This window comes from Tasmannia lanceolata, unplaced genomic scaffold, assembly GCF_043159265.1.
Source record: "Tasmannia lanceolata isolate RefF3 unplaced genomic scaffold, GAP_Taslan_0.1 ptg000006l, whole genome shotgun sequence".
NCBI classification, from domain to species: Eukaryota; Viridiplantae; Streptophyta; class Magnoliopsida; order Canellales; family Winteraceae; genus Tasmannia; species Tasmannia lanceolata.
Window position 1 is genome coordinate 12,488,070 of NW_027518683.1, and position 20,985 is coordinate 12,509,054.

General features: G+C 37.0%; 1 protein-coding gene across 1 annotated transcript; it reads right to left on the minus strand.

Annotated features, from left to right (window-relative positions):
- Nucleotides 1–526: 526 nt before the first annotated feature.
- On the minus strand, nucleotides 527–19,202 carry LOC143879732 (villin-4-like). Its single transcript, XM_077382266.1, has 24 exons — nucleotides 18,784–19,202; nucleotides 16,467–16,585; nucleotides 13,931–14,030; nucleotides 12,160–12,228; nucleotides 11,803–12,039; nucleotides 11,519–11,696; nucleotides 11,295–11,424; nucleotides 10,649–10,811; nucleotides 10,370–10,517; nucleotides 10,149–10,249; nucleotides 9,857–10,012; nucleotides 8,575–8,643; nucleotides 8,390–8,458; nucleotides 8,120–8,257; nucleotides 6,283–6,411; nucleotides 5,812–5,959; nucleotides 5,656–5,666; nucleotides 5,403–5,543; nucleotides 4,935–5,060; nucleotides 4,280–4,345; nucleotides 1,925–2,243; nucleotides 1,638–1,843; nucleotides 1,312–1,545; nucleotides 527–1,151 (listed from the first exon to the last, which is right to left on the minus strand). Exons 2-23 carry the CDS (start codon nucleotides 16,520–16,522, stop codon nucleotides 1,432–1,434), a joined length of 2,874 nt encoding a protein of 957 aa, XP_077238381.1. The 5' UTR covers nucleotides 16,523–16,585; nucleotides 18,784–19,202; the 3' UTR covers nucleotides 527–1,151; nucleotides 1,312–1,431.
- Nucleotides 19,203–20,985: the final 1,783 nt, after the last annotated feature.

Genomic DNA, 20,985 nt, shown 5'->3' on the forward strand with positions numbered 1-20,985 from the left:
TAGGCCCGTGATCCATTAATCCATTTTTAGGGTTCCCCCAAGAAAATTTGAACTGTTGATTTGTAGTCCTTTATCTTCCGCATGGAACCAAGAGCATGCACGTCGCTTCATGAAGTCTTACAAGATCAGCGGTCTCGGTTGCATATAGATGTCCCCATGTGGAACCCTACAATTGATCTTGCTAGTGAGGGTCTGGCTTGTCATTCTCTTGTTTTATAATTTATATGCCACAGGTCCATTGATCCATTGGGTCACCAAATGTATGGCTACATTGCCGTTAATTTCACCTTGATCAGATGATCCATCTCCTTAATCTTTAAGGCATTGCTTAGGGCTCCACCAAGAGGCCAGACCATTTATTTATTTTCGTAAGGATTAATTTTACGGACCAGGTGGATTGTCCCCTGATGACACACCAGTCAATGGTCCCGATCACAAGATGCCAAATGGGACCCCAATCCAATCCAAACCGCGAATGTTGGAGTCATTTCTTATTAAAATCATTAAAATCAGAAACCTAACATGCTTTGAGACTTGAATAGCAAATATAGATTCTGCAAAGATGGGGCATCTTCAATTCTCACATGGAATAAGTAAAAAATTGAGTAGGAAAGACACAAAAATCAGACTCATCTTCCACCTGCCACTACATTTTCGAATTGAAGTCTTGTCTTCTTGAGCAAGAGGCATAACAATCTCCACTCCCGTGACCAGATAACCCAACAAAAAGAAGAGCTCAAAGAGCAAAGAATTGGGGAAAAAAGAATGAGACTTTGTTACTGAAACAAACAAGGAGTAGGCAGATTTCGCACCAAACGTTTTACACTCTGCTTTACACACTTTTCATCCCTCCAATACACAATACAATCTAGAAGTCTGCGGCAACCCCTTTTCACTCTTTCTGGTAGAAACAATTGTTAAATAAATAAAAAAGAGAAAAACAAAAATGCAAGCTCACAACCAACCTGTGACCATAAAGAATACCAAACAGCTAATAGAAGCATAGCTGGATGTCCAAACATGGAAGAAAAAAATGGAGAAAACCTGGTAGGGTACTCGCCCATAAAGACAAAAATTTTCTTTTGGGAGCAGAAGCAGCTAAAAAGGCACTGATGCTGTCCCCTTCTTCATAACCCAAGTTCAGCTCCCTTCTGAAAAAAATTATAATCCAATGTAAATCGCTAGGCAGTAAAGAAGGACCAAAATGTCAAAAAGAAGAGAAAAATAAAGAATTCAGACAGATATGCAGAAGTCTAGGCAATAAAGAAGAACCAAGATGTCAAAAAGAAAAGAAAAATAAAGAATTCATACAGATATGCAATAATGCTTCTGCCACAGTGCATTCTGGTTGTAGGGAACTGAAGCTCAACTGTAGAAGCATTTGACAGACTCAGAATAACTGATGAGTGATAGACTCAGAACAAGATAGACTCAGAACAACTGAAGAGCCATTTTAAGCTTATTTTGCTTCCATTTTGGTAACTTATAGAAAGCATCCTTTGTCATGATAAATTTCTCTCGAAATTCTTCGGAAGATAGATATGTCTGCACTCAGCACAACAAAAAAGTTAGATCAACATTATTGTGTGTGTGTTATACATATATACAGATTTGAGATAAAATGTTTTCCTTTTTACCTCTCTCTTGGTCACATCAATTTCGGTAACAGGATCAGTCGACAATACTTTTAGGCGTTCATAGGGGAATATAGGAAGACCCTCTTCATCTTCAGCCTCACCTTCCTTCACATCTTCCTGTATAGTGAGGGCTTCAATTCTACTGCTCATAGAATTAGAGTTCTTGAAATCTGGCGCTGGTTTCGATTCAGGAGCCTTGGGGCTCACTTCACCCGTGGAAAAAAGGTTCAATTGTCAATTCTAAGACAAATGTTCATAGGCCATAAAAAAAATCACACATTCCATACCTTTAGGAGATTGTGATATAGTATTTTCTTTTGCTGGCTCGAAAGATGCAGTGAGGGATGATATTGCTGTGGATCGTGGGGCCAGTTTTGCTGAGTCTGGTGTAACAGATTTTGGATAAAGTTTTCTAACAACTGGAGGGGGTGTTGAAAGATTCCTGGCATTTGAATTTTCAAAAGTGGCGGCAAGGGCATTGAAGGCTGGAGACCTTCCTCTTACGCGAACTCGGTCAGGGCTGAAGGACATGCTTCTGGAACGCTGAGATTTGTCTGGCATGCTAGATCTTCCTGTATATGATGCTGCTGTTCTCCTTTTGGGCTTCTAATCATGCAGAAAATATGTATTCAGAAAACTGGTAATAAATTTCCAGAATAAAGAAAAAAGATTTAAAATTGTATTAAAAGTTGAACACAGCCAAGAGTAGAACTAAAATGAATACATTGCAAAAGTATAAAAGTTAGTTTCTGGAAATAAGAAAATGGAAAATGGAAAATGGGAGGCTAGGTAGAAAAGGTCCTATATACTAATTTAAAATATAAGCTTATTATCCATAGATTAATGTGTTGAAAATTAATATATCTCCCATTTCAAAAATAAAAATAAAAATTAATATATCTCAAGAATGTAAAATATAGTTTCTGGAAAATGGAAAGTGAAAAAGGCAAATTAAAACAGGTCCTCGATACTGTTTTAAAACGAACATTTGCAAATAGAAACTTATTATCTATGTATTAATGTGGAAGCCACAGTTGCCAGAGTAGGAAGCGAGTGCGAGAAGCAATGTCAGAAGAGAGTCATCCAAAAAAGAGAAAATTGAGGAAACGAAAAGCTCAACAGAAAGTACTGAGGAAACGTGTGGGAATAGTCATTGAAAGTCAATAAGAAGCATGCAATAATCATCATTGGAAGAGAATAAGAAGTGTAAAGAAAAAGTAGGGTTATAGTAGGTTAAGGAGGAAGGGTTAATGTAGGTAAGGGTTACAAGTACTAAAAAGACTTTGCAACTGATTAAAATTACAAGTTTTTAGAGATTTATAGTTCACGTGTCTTATTCATGTATATTTAATGCCAAGTTTTTTGGAAAAAAACCCACACAAGTTTTATTTGAAACTCAAGATGACTTTTTAAGTTTTAAATTTACTCTTTAATTTTTAAATATGCTCTTTCAACTCTCTGCTAATTCTTTATATTCTCATTTTGAGAATGCTATTCCTGTTTTGGGGTACGAGGGGTTGAGGAAATTCAGTGGAGTGAAGGTGTTTCTTTAGGAAGATAAACTAAGTTAGATTTGGAAGTTGACACAGTGAGGGTCTTAGACAATGTAGAAGTACATAGTTTTTAAAAGTGACGTCCTCTCGAAATGGGGGACCCATTTAGCAAGTTCAGTTATTAAGTAACTTAGGATCATAGTTATGCCCTGCAGGCTACCCAGGTGAGTCAGTGCTTGTGTCTTTATTGTAGGGCCCAGATATACATGGGTGTGGCTGGCCACCTTTTGCATCCTAGTCATTCTTAGAATAATTGTACAGTTACCAATCAGGAGGACAAAATATTGAGTCAGAGATGACACCCAGTCACAATAATAAAAATTAGGAAACTATTCATCCAAGCAAAATAAAAGACAAACTCTCTGATCATTAAGAAAACTTTCAAAAGCTCAGATCCTTGTCTACATAAAATAAAAAACAATATCACTGAATATATCTAGAAATCGGGTTTGCACACGAGAAATCATGAATTGAGTATCATGCACAACACATTCCTTAAAACTGGAAGCATGAACTCAAAAAACCAGATGCATATGTTGGACTCCAAAAGGGAATTTTGGAGGCAAATTGGGCACGCTTTCCCATGATTTCTCAGTCATTTTAACTGTTTTAACAAATTGGTCATGTTTGACTTCAAGACAAATCACTTTGTTTCGGTCATAAACTTCAGCGTTGGAACAGATTAGCACATTTGCTCAGGGATTTCATAATTGAAACTGGAGATGGAGAAGGTCGCATGCTCAACTCTGAAGCAAGATGACTCTCAGATAAGCAGGAAAGAAAAGGCAACACATTTAGTGTATAATGGGAAAAAAAATTATGGATCATAATGGGAAAAAAATTATGGAATATAATAAGGAGAAGATTATCTTGGAAAGAAGAAAAAGGTACAAAACATCCATTTATAAACATATAAGGCCTACAAAGACTAATATCACATAGTACAATGTTGGGAAGTAACAACGTGAAAAAATGATAAAAGGATGGAAGGATATACTGCAAAGAAGAAAAGCGTTCATGCATCCATGATCTAACTGAAAAGTACACAAGCTCCTTGAGATAATAAAAAATCATAAGTTATTTTCTTACCTCTAAATTTGGAGTCACTCCATTCTTCACTAGTGCAAGCTTCCTCTGGAATGAATTCCCATGCATCTGTAAACAAAACTGTCTGTGAAGAGGATCCAAGTTTTTAACTCTAATATAACATAAAAAATTCTATAGGCATGCAATCCGGGGTATGACTAGAAAAATCAAGGGAAGGCCCCCAAATAGCATCTATAGCTCTTTGTATGCTCAGTCCATGTCCGGCAGCGGGGAATTTTTTTTTTCATGATAAATTAGTGTCTCCAAGTGGTGAGAGAGGCGTAGGGAAGCAAGGGAGAAGGAGAGAGATTTGAGAGGGCATGACTAAGATGAGGGTAAGAGGGGGCTGAAAATCAGGAAAACGTCAAGCCTATTTTGAGTACAGTTTTTTGTTTCCTGATTTTTAGCCACTTCTCACCCTGTCTCAGCCCTGCACTCTCAAATCTCTCTCCTCCCTTTTTCCTTATTTTTAGCCACCTCTCACCCTCATCTCAGTCATGCCCTCTCAAATCTCTCTCTACCCCTTTCTCACCACTTGGAGAGACTAATTTATCATGAAAAAAAAAAAATTCATGGTAGCCAAACATGCCCGAAATGTACATGAGTTTATATGATTTATCAGTAACATGAAGCTTCCGTTATATGATGTAATACGTACTGTCGATTTTGCTGAGTCCCACGTGAAGAAGCGTGTAAAGAAAGATGGCTCACTCCCTTCTGTGATGATAAATACTGGAGTCTCTCGAGATAATCTTTCCAAAAGGAAATCAAGTTCGAGAAATTTCTATAAGAATGAGAAAAGAGATTAGGAGCCTAACCAAGAAGCTAGAATCAGTGTTTAAAAACGCGGATTTGACGCGGAACGCGGCCAAGAAAAATCCTTGTTGACTCGGCGCGGACGCGGCCAAGAACGCGGTTAACACGGTTGACAAGGTCATAACTCGGGAGAGTCAAAGGAGTTTATTGACTCTATAAGGCAAAACGCGGAACGCGGATGTGGTGAAATGCGGAATGCGGCCGAGGTAAAAAGGAGTCGACTCGGGCGAGTTCCTTGCCGAGTCAAGGAGTTTTTAAACACTGGCTAGAATAGAAAAACGGAAATATACCAAGGAATAATACATCGTACCTCCGCAACGTTTAAAGCTTGCAGCTTGACCTTGGATTCCACCTGCTGCCCTATCCATAAAAATATCTCTGAGTGGCAATCCAGAATGAATATGTCTTCAGTCATCAAATCATCTTGGGTGAAATTGAATATCTCTGTCACCTGCATGGAAGAATAAAGAATAAAAGCAGAGAGAAAAACAGTCAGCATACTTTTTGGTTTCACGGTGAGAGTAATAAAGAATATACACAAGAAAAAAATTCACGGTACACACCTTTAATTTGCCTGCGTGCACACGGACATAACAGCAGCGATTGTTTTAATAAAACCAATGTGTATTAGACTCATATGGGACATAAAATATAATACAATGTTGCCAATGGAATGAAAAAGAGATTAAGTCATTAACAGATAATATTGTACTTCCTACCTTTTGAGAAAGAGCATGAGAAAAGGTGAGGGTCACTTTCTGCATCCTTTCCAATCTTCTGGCTGGGGTATTCAGATTTACCACCAAGCAAATCCCAGAACTGCTCAGTTTCCGTACCTTCCTTCTGTGGCTTGGACTGCACATTTGGCTGTGAAAAATTGACAAGGATATCATACACATACAGTAACGAACAAGATAATGCATGATGCAGGAAATGACACCAACAATTACAGCATGTAAATATTCCAATAAAAAATCATAGAGTTGCAAAAAGAATAAATAATCATTTATATTCATATACTGACAGGTTCTAAAATAGTGAGGAAAATTAACATTCAAACTTTCCGAATAAACACATCAGAAATTTCAAATATAGTAACTGTATCTAATCAAGTCCAAAGACTATTGAACCATACAAAGGAAACAATCCCTTCTGAAACCTTTGTGAAATAGCTAAGTAAAGTAGCCAACCTTTATAAGATCCAACTGCCTTTCAAGAAGCTCCTGGTCTTCTGAGGTAGTAAGGCTTCCCGACCATGTAAAAACAGTAGAACCACTTTGTAGTATGTAGCAATAAGAGGAATTCAAAGATGATGCCACCTGATTGAATAAAACGTTAGTAAATTTGCTTCATTGGAGAAAAAATCCTATTAGGATCACAAAATCTCATCAAGATAAGCTTAAAGTGACAAATTGCAAGATGCAACATTTAATATTAAACTAAAGATATACCAACAGTGAAGATCACTTGAAGCTTTTGCATCCACAAGGTAAAAATCCAATATATGTGTTAGCCATATTATGAAGATTGACAGGACGAAGTCCATGAGAATCATCAATTTATGTTTTTTTTTTTTTTTTTTTTTGAGAAAGATGCCAATAAATTTATGTGACGTAGTATGGAAGCATCCAATGCAAGGAGATAAATCATGCATGGAAGAAGCTGTGATAGGCAAAGACACTAATATAAATAGGGTTTCATATCGTAGTTTAGACCATAATTACCAGAAACCAAGCAGGGATACAAGAGTGGGTGATGAGTCTCGAAAAACATTCCAGATGTGCTTTAACTTTTTTAATGGCATTAAATTCCGAGTGGCCCTTTAGATCTGCTACAGAGTGTAATTCATTGTGGGGTGTAGGCTTTACTATTGGGTGTGTAGTAGACAGGGCATTTAGGCATTGTGTATTTATTATTTATGAGTGATCTGGGTGCAATTTGTTGAAGTTCTCTTTATTATAAAACTTTTGAGCAGGAAACGTACGATGTATGATGTTACCCACTTTCTTTCTTAAACTAAAAAATGAACTCAACTCAACTCAACTCAACAAAGCCTTTGTCCCAAACTAGTTGGGGTCGGCTAAATGAATCCTTTAGAATAAATAGGAATGGACTAATAGAGGAAAACTTAACTCTTCAAAACACCATTCTAGATCTTCCACCAATGAACATCATGCCAATCAAGGAGTTTGTACTAGATGACAACCAAATCTAATATGAATTTTTATTTTTATTTTTGAAAAATGACAATTGTATTCATATCGAACGATTACATTGAGGACAAGAAGTCCCCACTTGCAATTACAAGACATGAGAAAACAGGATAAACCCAAAGGGGCAGACAAAAAAGAACAAAAAATCTAAAATGATTTTTTGTTATACCTTGTTGTAGTCCTTGGATTTTTGGGTAATGTATTTCAATTTTATATTTGGTCAATGACCTTCACTGGACCACTATATTACCTTTCTTTTCTTTGATATAATTTCCCCACATGATCCAAGGAATATATAGTTCAATGCGGTTGAGATCTCCTGACGGGAACAACACTGAGTTGGACAAATGAAAAATATAGCCCCATGCTAAAAAGGAAGCTGATAAAATTTAAAATGACGGAGAGAGATAGAAGATGTAAAAGAGAGACGTGGATGTTAAAGACCCCATTAACCGCCCCCCCCCCCCCCCCCCCCCCCCAAAAAAAAGATAAATGCATTAGGAAATTCTAGGTGTGCACATTTTAGCGGGTGCATATTCATATACATTTTAGAGGGTACATATTCAAATACATATACATATTATACATTTCCTTCATATATTTACCCTTTTCATATGCTCAAAAGATAATCTACAACCAAATCAGATAAGGTCAAGTTTTCCAGGTATGAAAAATATGAAACAAAAGATCAAATTGAAGGTCCCAACACAGAGATTGAAACAAATGGTTCATAACCACTATTCAGAGGGGTGTTCTAAGCTGTATTAAATTATTAAATCAGAAAATTGAGAGCTACAAGCCAAGAAGGATGTACCGGTTCCACTTGAATGGCTTGCATATTATCTGGGCCAGAACCTTGAACTCTAAACAATGCAATCCCATCTTCTGTATATGTCTCATCTGTAATTTCTTTCTGCAATATGTAATTCTTATATCCAGAGCTAAGACCACCCTAATGAAGTTTCATATTAGTCAGTGACAAGATCCATTTGAAGAAATTTCAAAGAAAATTCTAGAAATAACCATTCTAGATAAAAGAGAAATACACCTTGTTCAGACCACAAATCTCAATATTTGAACACACCTTAAATACAATGAAACTCTGGAAGATTGAAAAGAACTGAATTGGTTCCTTTCCTTCAAAGATGCGAGCCTGTAAACGCATTAGTTGGTAATAAATTAAGAAAAAAATTACCAAAGAAAAATAAAATCATAATAACCTTTTCAATTCTGATAAGAAATCCTACCACACCGGAAGATATAAATTACCTGAGCAGGCTGCGATTTCAAAGATTCAACCATCTTGCTTGCGAATGAGATCGCTGCAGCTCTCTCTTCCTGTATTTGAACATGGTCGGTTTTCAGGGGGACAAAAGAAATGTATAATGTTACGTATCAAAAGTCACTATGAAAAGTAACATCATAATACTAAAATTTAATAAATCAACTCGAAACTTGGCCGAGTTAACTCTATTGGCCAGCAAATCAAGTCTACTCATCAAACTGTTGCTATAGGTGTCATTGTAACAACAAATACAAAATGCTGACCACAAGAGTTTCAGACATAACAACAAATACAAAATGCTAACCACAAGAGTTGCAGACAGAACCTGAAAACAGTGCTAAAACACTGGGGCACACATTTTACTTGTGTCGTACTCAAGAATTTTAATATCCATATTGGTAGGTGTATCTGCACGGCTCCAATACAATATGTGATGGGGATCATCCCTGGTTTTAGAGGGGTCCTTATTTATGTTTTTAGAGTGTCTTTTAGGTCTCTGTGGTGATGACATCCCCATACTATCTGTATCAGCTGATTCTATAGGATTGAAAGGTTCTGCAATAGTAGAGGCAAAATCTATTATTGTGCGGGCCTTGTTTTCTTCCCTATCTTCCTTGCCAGTGCCACATAATAGAGGAGTACTCAACTCAACTCAACTAAGCCTTTGTCCCAAACTAGTTGGGGTCGGCTAATGAATCCTTTAGAAAATTTTAATGAAGAAGGTGAAAGGATCTACCCGGCTCAAATTGACTCAGTAGTCTAATCCTGACACTAGTTGGGTTCGTCTACATGGATCATTTTCTTCCATTCTATCCTATCCAAGGTCATGTTCTCTGTTATGTTCCTAGCCCTCAAGTCTTTCCTCACTGTTTCTACCCAAGTTGTTTTCAGTTTGCATAAAATTAATGGGAATGTGACCATAAAACTAATGGGAGTGAGTAAATGAGTTGGTGCTCCAATTACTAAGCTACAAAGCACAAAATGATAAAACAAATAATATATAATAAACGATACTCTATAATTGCAGCATACAAATGTACAAATAAACCGAATATATCATATATGAAGCGCACTGCAGGCCAATTAAAAAGATCCTGATATTTGATTCCAGGTCAAGCGACATTGTTCTCTGCTTTAACCTGTGCAAGAACTCGGACTGAACCTCAAGGTCTTAATGTTCTTTCTACTGGGAAGGTTTTCTGCCAGTAAACATACCAGATATGGAACTAAATAAATAATTTAGAATTGCAGAATAGATTCGTTCACCTCAACACTCTGCTTCCCGAACCAAGTGCTAACAAGATATTCCTCGGTATCTTCTCCAGGATAAGTGTACTGAAGGATAAAGCAATCTCCACTGTAAAACTTTGACTGTTCAGAGGACGGAAGAGTCGTCTTTTTCTGGCCATCCACACGCCAAACCTGTGGATTAAAGTTGGAAAGATAGTTAAGAACCTGATGTGGAATTCCATGTGCATTCTACAACTTGGGTTACAACAATCACTTTAAAGCACGAACTTTGGAATCACCATTCATTTACAAAGAGCCATAACTACACCTGCAGATTTCCAGTGCAATCAATATACGGTTGAGGTTCTTCTTTTGCAGGAGCAGCTTTCAGGAGGCCCTTGACATTAAATCCTTGGCGTTTTAGAAGGGCTAAAAAATAAAGAGGATAACCTGTTTAAAAATCTAGGAAAATTTTTTCTGAATACAATAAACGATAGAAGGAAATTAAGATTATGGTCTACCATAGGTGTGAAAATTTTCAATACTGACCTGCAACTTTGCCTCGACCATCCTCGGACACAGTCACATCATCTGTCTGGGGCCATGCTTCAAATTTTGATCTAAACATAACTGTCTCAAATCCTTCAATTACACGAATTATGTGAGCCTTTGGTCGGTCAGGGCCACGAAGTAACTCCTGTGTAGTGACATCAAAGATGATACATACTAGACATATTAAATCTCCTTCAAAAGAAAAAGCCTAAAATAAAACTTTGGCAAGCACCATTCAAAAAAAAAACTTTGGCAAGCATTGGTTAGGGGTAGTACTTCTGCAGCAGCACTTGAACTTTTCCTCTCATCAAGTGACGTATTTCTGCCCATCCATACAAAAACCTCAATTCCACAATCAAGAAGGTAGCATTTGTTGGTGTCGAGCAACTCTCTTGTCAAGGAATCTGCCTGGACAGGCTCTGACTGCCCTTTCTCAACACTATGAAAAAACAAGAAATTTTTTTGTTAGAACCAATATGTAATATGCACACCACTACTGTCTGCCCCAATGTAATATGGCCGACCAAGCATAGTATTAAATTTCGGCTGAAATATTTCGGTTTCGGTTTGGACTGAAACCGAAATTACATTGAATCGGATTTGTACATGATTTCCCCGAAATTTCCTCATAATTTCGACTAAATCTGAAATTTCGGCCAAAATTTCAATCAAAATTTCGTTTTTCACCCTTATTTACAAAATTTCTACCAAAATGGCCTAATTCCCACCGAAATTTTATACATTTCGGTGGAAATTTTTAAAGAACCGAAATTTTTGTCAAAATTTTACATGATTTCGGCTGAAATTACAACCGAAACCAAATTTTACATGATTTCAGTTTCGGTGGTACGCCCAAACCAACATGTAAAACCTTGCTATAAAAAAGGCACACTTGTTAATATGAACCCATGGAAAAAATTACCAGAGTAGCTTTGTGGAAAAGGTATCAGTAATTCCATCATCAGTGGCCGCCTTCCTTGGAAGTGGAGCAAAGCCGCCAAAGAAACCCCAGAATTCTCCAGTCTCAGCATCAGGCACGAACTTCCCATCCTCTGAGTAAAAAGATCAGATAAAAAAATCAAATTAAATCATCTCCAGGTGTTCAATTATCATCATCAGATATCAAGGTGCATATGTTTTCCTTACCAACGGCAGCTACCTCACATTTCCCATCATGATACGTATCTTTTATGTACTGAACAACTTCAAGAGCTTTAGCCCTTTCTTGAATAGATGAGTTTGATCCGTTAAACTGAAAAATTTTAGACTTGGTATCCAGAATGAATATGTCATCGTGATTGAGTGACGATCGAGCGAAAGGGACCTGATAAAAAATGAGCAAGCTTCAGAATGTCCAATAAACAGAGTGATGTAAATATAAGTATATAACCCTTGTGAGAAGAAATGATTAAACAAGTACATAAACTTGCCTCCTTTACATGGACGACATGTTTTCCTTTGCAGAAATATAAACGGGTCTCATGCTCGCTCAATTCAGGATGCTTGAACCCGGATGCGGTCCCACCTTCTTGGGGTATGATACACGGTTTGAAATAAGACAGGAACTTCTCGGTTTCATGGCCCTGTACCTCTCGGTACTGAACAGCACGTCCTCCAAGAGCTGCATCCAGTTCCACAGTCTTGATGGCTGCAGTACCAGCTTCATCCTATTTATTTTAACAGAGAAAATAGCTATCAGATAACAAAGACCTCCCACATATTGGTAGTAGTGATTTAACAGGAAAAGCAAGTAGCACAGAAATCTAAAGAATAAGGATTTAACTAACCTGACTTGTATCTTTGCCGAGCCAATAGTGGATATCATGACGAAAAGCACCACTTTTTAAGGCAGTGGTCTGCAGAAAGAGAAACATTTAGAAGTTTGAGAAAAAATGATTATTGAGATCGATGAAATGCAAAGCACCTGACACGAATAACAAACAAAAAATGAACCAATTAATTCGTTAAGCAACATCGAAGTTCATACATGCGCATTATTTAAAAGGAAACTTTGGGCTACACATATTTATAGCAGAACTCAAAATAGAGGAAAAAAGCTTTAACCATGTGCAAATAGAGACTGTCAAGAGTCAAGACAACAAACAGCCAAATATAAAGCTGATTTCTCATGGGTTTTCTGGTAAATGAGTAATTAGGTGAGCCACTACTTTTGCAGTCATTGTACAAGACCATTCTAATTAAAGATATCAGTAGCTCCATAGTCGTGGGAGAGAAAAATGTAAGCTGAGAGATGGAGAACAGAACAAAATACGGAAGGATTGCACTTACTGTATCTACCTAGATGTTGATGCAAATCAAATAATAGTAACTAACTGTTACAACCATTCATATGTCCTAATCCTGAGAGAGGAGCATCTTCCGTCAGGCAAGTAGGCTACCGAGATATATGTGTCACTTGCCACTTGTTTCTCTTCAATCAGCATTTCTTTTTCTTTTTCTTTTTTATATGAAAAGACAAATTTATTAAAAAATGTAACGGACTAAGCTCGAGATGGACCCAGACCAACAGAGAAAGATAATGCAGCAGATTAGTAAGGCCCCAACTTTGCAAGGTCATCAGCCATCAAACTAGCCTATCAAGGCATGAGGGAGAAGGATATATCCAGCCTAGAACTGAGATCCCATATCTCGAAATAATGTTGGTGAATCTCCAATAATGATACAAAGAGAACATGGAAAAAGGAATGCGGAAAAATTGCCGACAGAAAGCACTTCAAATGGGCATGACAAGAAAAACAGAATGCTAATTATTTTACACTGATATTCCTTATATTTCACTATGTTTGGCACAACAACAATTACTTCCTGCAACCTTAATGTATTTTACAGAGATGATCCTGAGGTGCAGACACCGTCTCAGAGATTCTCAAAAGGTTCAACTACCACACACCACAGTATCCATCCCTCTTCACAGAACTAGGAAATAATTATGCTACATCACACTTAAAGGTACTCCCAGATGGCGTCAACACATCTACCATAGTCATGTTCTCATTACTCAAACGCATGATACTATACATGATGACTGAGTTCTCATTAAGCATTCCTAAACAAAAAATAAAGATTTAAAACCACAAGAAATTCAGGTTCCTCGCATGCCCAATTCAGTAAGCGCATCCAACTAAAAAAAAGGGCGGCCCAATTCAGTAAGCACATCCAACTAAAGCTCTCTTTTCTGGAGCTGGAGGAGCAAAGGAACACATGAAGATTTGTGAAACTGGTACTGGCAGACAATGAGGCTTTCAAACATTCATTTTTTTTTTTGAATAGCGAGACCAACATTCAGTTATTTTCAATGATTGGGAGAAGACTGAACATTTGAAGCTACTGTTCTTATAAAAGTGAAGCCAAAAAAGAGCCATTTCTAGCCCTCGTAACAAAGAAAACAACCACACGATTACTTCCAGCACACAACCCACATGCAACCAAGGCCATATTTTCCAGATCCAACTTTGTATGAGATGCCTGAAGCAGCATTTAAATGAAATGGATGGAAAATGAAATCACGTGCAATTAAATGTGAAAATTGCTGGGTACCTTCAAAATCACATATGAATCTCCTGTGAAAAACTTGCCATATGAAGACTTTGGGACAGGCACAGGATGAAAATTTTCAATACGCCATATCTCCATCCCGCTGTACATTGTCAAGGAATATAAGATACAAATATTTGCAAACCTAGTTACTGAAATTTAATAATAATGATGAAGGAAACTCCGCTTGCAATATTGCATCACGAAAAAAGAGGGAAAACACATTAGTGTTAAGAATGTTCCAACAGATTGAAATGGATCTTCATTCCGTCATGTTTAGATGACATGATTTCAAATAATAAAACTCAAATAGTTTGTTTGTTAGTGATTTGTAATGGTCAATTTTGAGGGTAAATTACACCAACTAAGAACACTATAAGTCACTCCGTATTTTGATCCCTGCACCTAAAAGATGCTCAAAGATCAATTGACCTATTGCCACTACCCTACACTGCATTCTAAATTCTAGGCATGTGCTCTCAGACAAATAGTTCCAAACAATTGGCATTGAAATCTGTGAATTTGGTGAGAAAAGTTGCTTAGCTTCATAATGGACGTGACTAGAGATTCACATCAGCCAACGGAAGCAACATCAATGTCATTTTTATGGAAATGAACACAAGAGATCAAAGAAGGCTGTGTATAGTTCGTTATAGGAAACTAAGGTTCTGTATATTCATTTTATATATTGATACTTTATATATCTCCACAAAATCGCCAAAACTTCAACTAGCTAATGTAGGACTTTCGACAAAACATCTTACAACAATTTCTCTTCGCGCAGTGAAAAAAATCCAGGATTGAGCATCTAGCTCAATGGTCAAGGCTTTGTTCTTCATCCTAGAGGTCGAAGGTTCAATCCCAGCTGACCAACCAAAAAAATGAATAATAAATCTTCAGTAAGACAATCAAATACTCGTGTATTTAGAATAAATTCCATTGGGAACCAATTGGATATTGTACCTTTCAGCCATAGTTGCTCAATAAGAGATCTGGCAACAGCATTTACAGACAAAAATCTTGAGTCAACTAGTTAAAGGCCATCATGGCATTGATACTTTCATCAGATCGAGTTTTGGAGCATTCAAAAGACAATTTGATAGGAAAAAAGTAGGGGCTTTGCAGCCACTTGTTGCATCCTCAACCCAAGCGATTGTGACATCTTAGAATTTTTTGGACCTAAAAGCTTCTAGCTTTCATCAAGCAGGAGATGAATCTACAAAATTCAAGAAAAGCACACTGCCCATGCATTTCTCCAAAGAATAATTTATCTACTAGCTTTCTTCAATCAACAGAATGCCTACACAATTCAAGAAGTTCGAATGCTCTCATTCTCTGAACCCAACATGTGACATTCAAACAGTCTGTCCTTGGGATGCAAAATGATCCATTTTTTTATAAACGTTCAATCGTTCATTTTCCCATTCCTATTTTGCAGTTTATAAGCTGAATACCGTAGTCCCGTACATTTCAGCATTTCGGGCTAAACGAAAATGATTGGATTAGACCACAATGACCCCATCATCAATCATTTTCTTTGTTCACCCCTTCAGAGAAATTATCTCATTCAAAAGTGTGGTGTGGGTAATTGGAATAAGGCTGTTAATATCTCAGCCTATTCCGGAGATGACCACGAAATGAACCAATTCAGGAAGCATATCTGGATTCGATGAGAATGATTATCCCACAAAAAGCAAAAAACCCACTAAAGGCTTTGGGTGGCTCCCTTTGCCGCCCCAACTCCCCTCCATTCTTCCCACCTATAACCCACCACCTATTGGTAAATGGTGCTGCCTGGTGGTTCAAGGAGTGCTCGAAAAACTAGTAGGGGAGTGCACACTTCCCGTCTCTTGGAATGGAGAAATACTCAAACCTGCTGAAGCTGTTGGGTGCCCAGCCCAACAATCAATCGGTTGGGAGGGACCAATTTCCCACCAAAATGTCGAAAAGGGAAGGAACCATTCAAGGATGATCCGATATTGATCCCGCTCCAAAACACTCTAACCAGCTCTGACAGATCCCTTTGTCTCATATCGAGATACAGTGTCTACAAATATCACTTACTATTCCTACAAATGATAGATGAACCTTCTTTCAAGTAGTAAATGATTGTTAATGGTAAGAAATCAATGAGATAAAACTACACTTGCCCTCTAAGCCAATGTCATAGGAATACAAAATGAATGATATAAGCAATTCGTATGATTAAAATTCATGCAATATTTGGCCAATGCAACTGGTCTGATATTAGGTTATTTTGAAGTGACAATGACATGAAATTCTCTTGGTTTCAACTCATATTGACCATTCCATGGTAAACTTAGTGTATGCATAAATCGCTAAACATTCAATAAAAAGTGCCATCCACTGAAAGAACAAATTCTAAGCCATCTAAATGGACATAGAAGAAAGTTGTGCACAGTGTCATGTGATTGCATACCCTTTTCAAAAAATAAGGAAATGAATAATCTTGAAACCAGAGAAAAAGAAACCCAATAAAATTTATTTATATTGAAGCAACTCATAAGATGAAGGATACTCCTTTTGCCCAGCTCCCTGGAAAGCAGGATCTAAATCCCTCATGGAAACAGCCATAGTGATATTGGGCTTTAAAGTACTCTCTGTCCACTTTGGCCACAAAAAGGATGTCGGAATGTCCTGCAATTTCAATATTCATTGGTTGAATCCAGCAAAGCTATAAAGATTTTCATTACCGGTTTACATTCATGTATGAAAACAGGTATATCATCACTCAATCAAATGGAAAAGCAATGACAACTGCACTCTTGAATCACATAAATATTCTATATAAAATTCCACATGAGAACTTCATCAAAAGAGTCATGGAATTAGACCTCTAGAATTCAGCAATATAAAGGATATTGACAAAGGCAGACATAAAATATGAAAGGAAGAGAGGCTTTTGAATGGCTTCCAAGAATTGAGACATGGAATAAATAGACAAGATGCACAGTTGGAAAGATAGATTGATGACACAACATAATTGGTGAAGAAGAGGGCAACTAGTGAGCCACTTTTGGTATGTTCATAAATTTACCACATGTCCAATTTGGAACAATAATTAATTGGTAACATACAAAAGTAATAAATCATTCTGACTAAGGTCCCATTGCTTTACTGTGTACTTGGCCAAATTTTTAGCTATTTATGCTCCCTGTAGCTGTAAGTTCTTATAAAAAAAATTAGGTGTACCTAGTTGTCACCCTCGGGGCTGATTTCCAATGATGTTCTGTGTTTCCATAGGAACAACAGTAAGGAAGGAGGAAGTATTTATTTATGTACAATCTATACTGTCTTTTTCTATTTCAGTTTTTCCTTGTTCCTTCCAATGATGTTGTGTGTTTCCATAGGAACAATGGTAAGGAAGGATGAAGAAACAATTTATGTACAATCATATACTTTATTTTTTATTTCAGTTTTTCCTTGTCCCTTCCAATGATGTTGTGTGTTTCCATAGGAACAACATTAAGGAAAGATGAAGAAACAATTTATGTACAATCATATACTGTCTCTTTTTTTTCAGTTTTTGCTTGTTCTTTTTTGTCTTTATCTTGCCCAATGACTGAAGCCTTAACCTACCAAGCCACCAAATGAACCCGGTTATCAATAAGTAAACATATTGTTTTCTGAACTGTTTATCTCTATAAAGTCTACCTCCAGAAAATTGAAAATAAGAAGATAGTTCCACGCAGGAAAGTAAAATAAACAGTAGGTAGAGATAAGACATGGAAAACCCACAAAATTCTGGGGTCACAGGTAGCTCAATTGGAATGGTGCTCCTTGTCACAATCTTGAAGTTTCACGTATGAAGATAGCTCATTCAGCTAAACAAATGAATAAGATATGGGCAATAAGCAAAATATAAATCCATGAGTGATAAGGTAGCAACTAATATGGGTGGGTTGCCATTCTTAACCTGTCTCGTAGATGATTAATTTCATAAGTACCACCATGAAAGAAAAGCAGAAAGTAACTTATTATTCTTATTCCGGTAGGGCACAGTATGCCTATGTTTCCTATTCAATGGTAAAAATGAAATATGGATTAGTTGAGCACGATAAGAACATGTTTTCTGTTCCTCTCTTTAACTTCCCAAATAGATTGAAATACAATTCAAGGCCAGCGTGAAACGTTATCAATATGAGATGGAATTGTTTTCCACTATGAGATTAATCCTAGAATCAGGAGTAGAGTCATAGTCATGAAACTTTGTGATTTACAATGAGAACCAGATAAAATCAATAAGAAAGGTTGTGAGAAATGGAGACTCAAGGAATCAGAACTGTTTGACAAAACAAAATTTTGAACTGATTCCCAAATCCTAAGGCCCTGTTCGTATTGTATTTTGAGAATTAATTTTAAGTCAAAACTTCTTCTTTTAAAAAAAAAAAATTTGAGTCCAGTAATCAGTTTTGGACTCAAAATCAATTCTCAAAATCCAAAACGAACAAGACCTAAGGAGCTTTAAAATGAATTCCACCTCAAACATACAGAAAACATCCCTTCCAAAAATCACAAGCAAACACACATACACAAATTACGCTTTAATCACCTTGCGAACAAAAACAGGCTGCCTCATCTCAATTCAGCCAAATCCAAACAAATCTGAAATCAAAGATGTGGCCAAAAAAATAAAAAAATCCTCTTTCTATGGTGGTAGAAAACTCAAATCGAATTCCACGCTCAAATCAAGAGAATTGCAGACAGGCAGAATGTCTAACACATTTCTAACTCGACATTTAAATGAAAAAAGATCACTTTTGCACAAATTAAACAATAATTTAATAGAACACAAAATAAAAACAAAACAAAAGGTTAATAACGTTGGATCATACCTTCAACGGGCGGCGCCGTCCTCTGCCCTAAGCAAGAATTTATCCGAAAGGAGCCAAAAACCCTAGAAATGAATCGGTCCTTGAGGAACAGAGCAAGAAAAAGTGCGAAAAGAGGTTCAACAGAAGAATAAGAAGAAAACCAGGAGAGAGAGAGGTGGTGGGGGTATGATGAGTGTCAGGCGTGCTTATCACTAACGAAAACAAAGGCCCCAGGTGATGAACTGTGATCGACTCTTTTTCATTAAAATAATCGATTTCTTATAACAAAAAGGAATACCATAATTCAAATACCAAATCTCTCTCTCTCTCTCTCTCTGGCTGTTTTTTTTAGCTGGCCTGATATTAACCAGGTAAGAAAAGTACAATAAAAACAGTAGAAATGTAAGAGATTAGAGTATATAACTCTTGATTTTAAATTTGCCTTTGCCTTTTATTTGGATTTTAATTTAGTTCCTTTTTTTCTTTTTTTGCTTAGCTTTCGCTTTTCGCGATACCGGAAGGTCGGCCACCGGCCATGATGAGGCGAAAAAGTAACGGAAAGTAGGCATAGTGGCCCCCATATCCTCGCCCTTCCACGGTCAAAAAAAAAATACTTGAATTAAAAAAAGGCTATTGATAAATTCTCACCCCTATAGGATAATTCGCACCACTGTTAGCATTAAAGTCTGTCTTAATTGACGTTAAAGGGGTGAATTATCCTACAGGGGTGCGAATTTATCATGGCCTTAAATAAAAAAAGGGTTAATTTTTCCTTGTAAGATGGCGAAGAGAGAGCAACAAAATCGCTGCGGTCTTAACTGCCTAACTTTCAAATTCTTTTTTCTTTTTTTTTTGGCAGTAATATCGATAAATAATAATTAGAAAAAGAAATAGCTTTTAATAATATAAGAAATGCTTTGTTTTTTCTTCGTAATCCAACGGTAGATTCTCTTTGGAGAAAAATCACATGGCCAGCGAAGGGATTCTGCAAAACGCATGAGAAAACAAAGAGATTAGGGCCCGTAGTAAAAGCGGGTTTGCCTAGCTGGCGTGGATTTTATTTTAAATGTTTTTTTCCTTTTTTGCGCTTTTAATATATTTCCTTTCTCAATTCTCAAATTTTGTTTGTTGCCCGTAGTCTCCGTAGATAAAGGATGTGGAGACCACGAAGTTGTTGCAGGAGCAGAGCAATATAAAAATCTATGGTAACGGTTGAATATTTGACTAATCGAGACAGTTGATCTTGTAGAACATCAAGAACTGATCCATGTGGTTCCGCTCCCATCTCGAAATGATATATTTTTCGTTGGATAACAGACGACAAGAATCAACGGTTGGGTTTTTTTTTTATGGAACCGTTGATTAAGATTGATGGATCAAGGTTCTAAGATTAACCTACCAATCAAGTAAACAGGAAAAAGTGGGACCCTTACCCTTTCCAGAAGACTTTTAGTCTAAACCCCTTGTTGGGAAATCGTGCTCAAAATTCATTACGGAATTTTGAAACCGTACACGTGTGCATGAATGCTAGATCTTGACGATTCGTCCTGTGGACCCAAAGATCGAGGGGATTTTGCTAGTATAATGGATATCGCTGATCAAAAGATTGTTTGCTGGCCACCGATCTCCAACGGCAACAGCAAGATGAACGGTTTAGATCTTGTGCAAGGTGTTACAATAGAATATTTTTAAATTTATTATATCAGACCGGGGTAAGTAAGTGGTAACGGTTGTTTTTTATCGAGTGAAGGCTAGGTGACAGGTGGGACTCGTGTCAGGGGGAGAAGACCCAGGTGGGAAATAAAAGCCCGACCGTCAAAAATCATTAGTAACACCATGGCCCTGTCTAGGAAACATTGCATAACTTTTCCCTCGATTCAATGACCTACTGCTACATGTAAAATATTTTAATTCCGGTTTTGCCTCTTATCTCTGTGGAAATGTCAAGATAATTTTAGAATATGCTCTATAGAATCTTTTATGCAAACTCTTACGTCTTGTTAAGAATTAGTTCTTTGGAACATAGTCACAAATTTCTGAATAATTGATTTTATTTTCAGGAAATTCAGATCTTTTTAAGCTTTAAAAAATCTACAATGATTCAAAATTTGTCATTATTTCCAAACCTGAATTTTTTTAAATTATACATGACTTTGACGGCTGGCAACGGGGCGGGTCGGGGCCGGATGTTGGGGTCCCCTACCCCTTTCCCTCTTCAGGGAA

Bases quoted from the DNA above. Each gene is read 5' to 3' on its own strand.
- LOC143879732 (XM_077382266.1), bottom strand. From the start codon at position 16,522: ATGGCTGTTTCCATGAGGGATTTAGATCCTGCTTTCCAGGGAGCTGGG. The intron at 8,459-8,574 runs GTAATTTATATC...ATGCGTTTACAG, and splicing joins TGAAATCGCAGCCTGCTCAG to GCTCGCATCTTTGAAGGAAA. The intron at 4,346-4,934 runs GTACGTATTACA...TTTTGTTTACAG, and splicing joins GGGACTCAGCAAAATCGACA to ATGCATGGGAATTCATTCCA.